The sequence below is a fragment of the Perna viridis genome, chromosome 1 (genome assembly GCF_037379345.1).
Source record: "Perna viridis isolate PV_CMFRI_1.1 ecotype Kerala chromosome 1, ASM3737934v1, whole genome shotgun sequence".
NCBI classification, from domain to species: Eukaryota; Metazoa; Mollusca; class Bivalvia; order Mytilida; family Mytilidae; genus Perna; species Perna viridis.
Genome location: NC_142445.1, coordinates 29,113,347 through 29,120,445, shown reverse-complemented (window position 1 = coordinate 29,120,445; position 7,099 = coordinate 29,113,347). Strand labels below are relative to the sequence as shown.

Below are 7,099 nucleotides of genomic sequence, written 5' to 3'. Positions count from 1 at the left end.
ATGGCTATTATTTAATCAAATGCCAGCAAATCTAAATTTTGACATGGCCTAAGAGCTTGTCATAAAGAGAAGGAAAAACAAAAATATTAAAAATTGATGGAACTCACTAGTTACAATAAAAGCAATTATGATTTTAAATTACATCAGTTAATATTTCTTGAGTAGTATCATATACTTTTTTAATTCGTTGGTATTTCTTTTCGTTAATTGCAGAAATGTATTTATTAGTGAGTTTATTTCGTTGATTTTTCAAGGTCATAACACTTTTAAAAGTAAAGTTTACGTATCATTCTCATGTCAGTTCGAGGATTATTGTAGCCATAAGAAAACCAACGAAACACGGATTATTTAAAATAAATAATACTTTTCAAATTAACATTGCATTATAAAAACTACAACAAACATTTTCTGTACTATTGATTTTTATTTCCTCGAAAAGGGCTGAACATAAAAATTTGAAAGATCAACATGTAAATGTTAAACCACATAATTTACATAATGTGGTGAATGTATGCATTTCCTGATCTTTTAAATACTATATAAACCTTGATCGTCAATAACAAAAGCACAAACATCGTAAAGTAGTCGTGAAGATAATTTAAAGATAGAAGGTAAGATAAGATGAAACTATTTATTTACAATTTAAAAAAAAACCAGGAAATTTTTGCTGTAGCTTTACTCTGGTGATTTCTCGATTGATCTCATAACTATCTTTAACTTTTGGACATTTCATTCATAACGCAAGATTTATAAACATTTCATTGCATTAACCTATTAGTTTTTTTTAAATCAAAGATTCTAATTATGTAAACATTTATAATGTTCTCAATGTGAATACTCACTTCATTAACAAGTTTTTGAAACAAAACATTTCAATGTTTGACCTACCTACGAAAACCACGAAAATCAATACCCCATGAACAATAGTACTTTTACAGTAGTTATTATTTTCTTTTATTTTAACTCATATGTTCATTTGGAATCAGGAACCTACTAACCTAGAATTAACGGAATAATTTTTTTTGCCATGGCATCAAAAGTACAATTTTTATTCAGTTGGCATTATAAAAACTACAACAAACATTTTCCGTACTATTGATTTTTATTTAGTTGGCAGTTTTGAGTTAATTTGAGTATATCATTGTTTTTTATTTGGTTATTAGGTGAACTTCAAGTACAACAATGAAACAACAGTGTTTGATATTGGTGAGTTTGGCAGTGGCTGCTTTTGGTATGTCATACATTAATAATGTAATACTTACTGTTAAAACGCAAGTTTGTAAGAAAAAAACAAATATTCTACAAATGTACGTAAAGATGATACCATAATAAAAACAAAATAGTGACTGATTGTTGGAAACTTTTGGGACACCGAATTTTGAACGTGCTCGCACACAAAATTAACAGCTTAAATAAATATTCTCACTCCTTGAAAAAAAGTCGTCAGTCTACCTTTTATATGCCGCTATCTAGAAGGAGAAGCAGTGACTTCTGATTTTAAAGTCTTTGAAATGACTCTGTAGGAGGTATCTCTCGCACTGTTTACGGGCATGCTTCTATCAACCCATCGAGTTGGATAGATGATCTTATTATTCTAGTGTTAAAAGTCAAACATAATACTTCTATAATATCGCATCGTACCAAAACAATTGATAAACAACGTAATATTTTACGACTCGGTAGGTATCCAAAATCACAACCTCTCGCATTGTTTGTCAGCCGTTTCAATGAAACTATCGAATTGGTTAGATGATCTTAGAACTATTAAAGACAAGTAATTCTGGCTTAATAACAAGAGTAAATCTGGTAAAGCAGGGGAATGAAGAATACAACAATTTTTACTATCTATCATTTAAAAAAATACTTTTTAGTTAATGTTGCGGCTTTCAAACCAATTCACTTAGCATCGTAAAACTTCTATGAAATCACACTGTACTTAGTGTATTTAAAGATTTGATTCACATCGTAACATTTTATTCATAAGTAGTATTCCACAGCGCAATCTTCCTTTACATAAATTTATGTATTACAACTATTATTACACACCTATACCGGAATTGAATCTAATTGTTCAAGCATGAATTCACAAAATAGCATTATGAGTCCAAAACATTAACATATTTCAATATATTGACAGCATACAGTGGAAAAGATGACATCAAGGTCTCAGATGGTCCAATCATAGGTTCTTCTGTTGATGGTAATTTAAGAGGGTCCGATCTTTTAAATGTAGGTTCATCTGGTAATATTCTACATAGAGGATCTTTATTACATGATGATGGTTTAACTACTGTCATTCACCGAGGAGGTTCTTCTGGTTTGGAATCATCTGTTGGAGGAGGTCCTATCGTTCGTAAAGTAGTATCAGGTAACATTGATGGAACAACTCTTATTAAGAAAGTCGTTGGAGGCAGAATCGGATTAGGTGAATCTCCAGTAGTTCTTGATGATAGAACCAGAATAAGGGATTCACCAGTTGTATTTTCTGGAAGAAATAGAGTAGCAGACTCACAAGTTGTACTTACCAGAAGAAGTGGATTTGGATTAGATGATTCACCTGTTGTATTTAATGACAGAAACGCTTTGGGAGATTCACCAGTAGTACTTGGCGATAGAAGTGGATTAAATAGTCAAGTTGTCCTGAAAACTGTTGGACATGGTGGTTCCAGAAGAGAATCTGTTGGTGTCGTCAAAGCAATAGACGGAACAATTGACGTACTAGATACTGGTGTCAGAAGAGGTATTTCAGGTGGAACCATTGGTGTTTCTGGATCTAGAATCATCAGAGGGTCACTTGCTGGCAGTACCGGAAGTAACTGTATAAAAGAATGTTACAGACATGATGATTGTTTCGGAAACAAAGTCTGCGTCGATATTGGTTGTAATAAAGTTTGTCGCCTGAGTAAATCCAGTGGCTATTCCAGATAAACATTTGTATTGTCGGTTTAAAATCAAATGTATATGTTACTTTGATATTTATGACTTTTGTATTATCATTAAATTCATTATCTAATTAAACTGAGTATTCGTTTTCCTTTGAATATATGAATCATTCTTTTTTTAATCCAAATGTAAACGAGGAACATGCAAAATATGAACTATGTACTTGTACTAAAACTGATATTGCCACAAAATGACGGACTAAAGAAGCATTGCAATTTAAGACTTAAAAAACATTAAATATGATAAACATTAGTAAAACAGTAGTTGATATTTGCAATCACATCGGTATCTTCAAAATAAAATTGTTTTTCAATCTCTATAAATAATGTCATTTTTTGTCAAAAATACTTTATTTATTTTTTGATAAAATGTTCAAGTTGAACAGGCTGTTAAGATAAAGATCACAACATTTGATGTTCAAAATGCTTTAAAATAGTTTTGTTTTTATTTCCCATTTGATTGATCCATCAGTATAACAAAACTATTATTAAATATATAATTTAATCAAAATAAGTATTCGTTTTCTTTTGAATATATGAATAAGTCTTTGTTTACTACACATGTAAATGATAAGAAAACATGTAAAATATTTATAATAAGTTAAACATTAGTAAGCAATTAAAAACTGCATTTTATTATTAAATGGTATTTCTACCAATTTAAGTAATTAATTTTGTTTTGTTTTGTTTTGTTTTGTTTTTTGTTTTGTTTGTTTGTTTTTGTTTTTTTTGTTTAAATAAAATGTATTAAATTTTAATAAAGTGCTCAAGTTGTATAGGCTATTAAGATAAAAATCATAAAAGTTGATGTTTCAAATTCTTTAAAATTGTGGCTTTTTTGTTTCTATTGTGATTCATTTATCAGTATTAAAGAATGCTCCCATGAACATGAATACTTTTCAGACTAGTCAATTTTGTGTTATAATTTTACATTTGATTTGTGTAGTACTATTTTTTTGTTGTTAAAAGTTAGACTTCAGTGAATGTATTTTTGTAAACCACTTATATAGCAGTTCTTTATTTAATAGTGATATGTATTGACTAGGAAAATCAGTCACAAGATATCAATTAACAAATGTATATTTTAAATTCTTTTTTTTTGTTGTCCTTTCAAGCAATGAAAAAAATATCAAAAGAATTAATCGTCTGGAAAATCTTTTTCAACCCCTTAGAATCTAGATAATTAATACATACCGCTGGAGGTATTGTATCTGTCAAGTTATGATATTTCAAAAAAAAAAAAATTCCATATTTTAGAAAATATTAGATAATCGCCTTCCAAAGTCAGTGTTAAGATGTTGTGAACAAACTTTGGAAATTCCTTGTCAGTCCGCTTGGTCCCATCCATTTAAGATAGGAAATATGTTCTTTATATTTTTTTTAGTTACAAACACAGTGGTATGTGTGTCTTGGTGTATGCATACATGCATCTCAATTTACATGTTTGTTTATGTTATTATGATAAAGGATTTATTTACTGGTGGCTGTATTCTTCACATGGATTTTTTTCAAAAGATTCCAGTATTTGACAAAACTTAAAACAGTCAGCAATATACAATGTATTTAATGTTATTCAAGACTGATATGCACTGCATGGTGATGGTTCCACACAAGAATATCTTTATTGTGTATAGTGAGCCAAAGTGTACAAACTGCTATATTTTATACAGAAAAAACAATTATTTTCTGAAAAAAAGAATATTTTTTTTAAACTCAATGTTGATATTAAAAAAAAATCGAATTCAATTGACAACAATATTAGAAAATCTAAAAAGGAATTTTGTTATAAGAAAAATAATTTCCCATAAGAAATTGATTTGTTTTATATAAAAATGAATTTCTAATGTCAAAAACTAAAGTTTTAATATATGAATTCTCAATATTAAAAATTTAGTTCTAATATTCAAGAATCAATATCTAATATGAAAATGAATTCATTGTAATAAAAATGAATTTCTAATTCCATAGACTTGTTTTTAATTATAGGTTTATTCTAATACTAAGACATAGTTTTCTGATGTTAGAAAAATAAAAAGTTAATATTAAAAATGTATTTTTGTCCACATTGGCTTACAAGTCATTCTGGTACAGATGAGTGCAAGAAGAATATTTTGACAAAAAGTTCTTTTCTTCTTTTTATTATAACCTAGTTACATTATTTTTTAGACATTTTTTATTGAATATATGGGTTGAAACTAACTCCGTTTGGAACTCCCAAATACTTCTATACCGGGTTACTTCCCTTGCTCGGTGCGTAATCTAGAAAAAGCTGACAGATTTTCATTTCACAGCAGATTATGACTGCAAACTCTGTGAAGTATTTTCAGATTTTGAATACTTTAGCATGTTAAAATTACTAAGCTGTTCAGAATCGGAAAGTGAAGATATTTTTATTTTTTGCCCGCAACCGGCAAATTTCTGACAAAGGGGTAGATGACGTAAAAGCTGTCAGAATCATTCCTACTGATTAATTTCGCTGTTTTGAAAGGATAAATATGTAGATAAATGATCAAAAATTTAAACGTTTATTTTATGTTTAACCGATGGTAATAGAAATGGTCACACGTAGGGAGTTTTCATCAGAAACGCTAAAAATATCGCCATTCTGACCACGATTTGTCACGTGACTCTGCCAAATGAAAACGACGCCATTTTCAACTTTGCTGTTCGGCTGTAAGGAGTAAAGATATATCAAGTCAACCAAAAACCATTTTGATTGAGAAGATGGAAAGTAAATAATTATCATAAATCATTAAATAACATTTACGACTATAGCAAAAAAAAAAACAAAAAAAAAAAAAAAAACACTGTAGAATATGAATAGCAAACACTGTCATGCTATTGTAAACTATTTATTATAATTCGCATCAATTAAATTCGATATTTTAAACATAAGTGTCGAACAAAATCATCTAATGGATGACTAAAACAACAAAAAGGGATAAAAATCAAGGCAACTAGGATTCTAACGATAATCAAACAAATGCAACCAAAGGGTAACCACTTGATTGGTAAAATGGACACATTTATCAAGGAGCAAGAAATTCCACGAATAAACTAAAGTATATCTCTAACATATATAAATGATTACGACCATACAAATTTTAAAGTGATGACTTATCTTTTAGAATTTTAACCCTGTTCTAGGAGGAGAATTCTAAGCACAGTACATGTATTGCTTAAAAGAACATACATATAGTAGCTTAGCTTTACGGCAAGGAAAGCCCTTATTTTTTATGTAGATCCATGTTTCGATATCATTTAGCGCAAAGAAAGCATAATAGATATTTTACTTTTTTGTGCGTTTCTGTTTCACCTATTAAAATCGAATGAAAAAGCTAGTTTTTAATTTCAGATATTGTTTCGCAATGTTTTTGTTCACACATATTAAGCTAAGCTGTCAAAGATGAAAAATTGTTGATTAGAAATTTTAGCCTCTTTATGGTCATTGCCATTGACTTTCATTTGAATAAAATACATATAGCACTTTTACGATTTAATGTTATAAAAAATTTCAATCTACTTAATCATGAGTTCGGTATTAAATTGAATCAAATCCGTTTTAAGGGTTAAAAAGAATGACATACTCACTATTATGACAAATTAGGAATGGGTACTGTTTTTCAAAAATCACTGAGTAACGTGAGTAATAGAACAAACGTAAATGTCATCAGGTTTCCAGAAGAAACACATTTACACATCTTACTTGTGAGGTAGATACTTCATGTTATTCTATAACACTGTGATCATAAAGTTTGATGAAAGCAAAAGATGCTGAACATTATTGTGAAGCTTATTGACAATACTATGAAAGAAAATTCGCTTCGACAACAGCAAACAAAGAGAAATGAAAATAAAATGAGAAATGATTCAATTAATGAGAAATACACTGTCCAAAAAAGTGTAAACCATCTGGTCAATGCTGATTTTGGATTTTGTTTTATTTTTTTACCAAAAAAAAAAAATTTCTTTTTTGATATAAAGTACAACGTGATCAAGCGTTATCTTTTTAAATTAAAACGCTTATATCCGTGAAAAAATTACTTATTGCAAAGAATTTGAGATTCAAGCATATGATTTCAAATGTTATATTTGAGGGAAAACGATAGGAAATAATTTAATCAGATGATAGCAAATCTCAATTGTGGGCATAGTCA

At 28.9% G+C, this 7,099-nt stretch overlaps 1 protein-coding gene across 1 annotated transcript; it reads left to right on the top strand.

Moving 5' to 3' along the window:
• The first annotated feature begins 551 nt into the window (after positions 1-551).
• LOC148628220 (uncharacterized) lies at positions 552-5,063 on the top strand. The gene is made up of 3 exons (XM_088584828.1): positions 552-610; positions 1,162-1,231; positions 2,138-5,063. Exons 2-3 carry the CDS (start codon positions 1,183-1,185, stop codon positions 2,926-2,928), a joined length of 840 nt encoding a protein of 279 aa, XP_088440954.1. The 5' UTR covers positions 552-610; positions 1,162-1,182; the 3' UTR covers positions 2,929-5,063.
• Positions 5,064-7,099: the final 2,036 nt, after the last annotated feature.

Coding starts and splice junctions, on each gene's coding strand:
- LOC148628220 (XM_088584828.1), top strand. CDS start 1,183: ATGAAACAACAGTGTTTGATATTGGTGAGTTTGGCAGTGGCTGCTTTT. Junction 1,232..2,137: donor TTTGGCAGTGGCTGCTTTTG/GTATGTCATACA, acceptor ATATATTGACAG/CATACAGTGGAAAAGATGAC.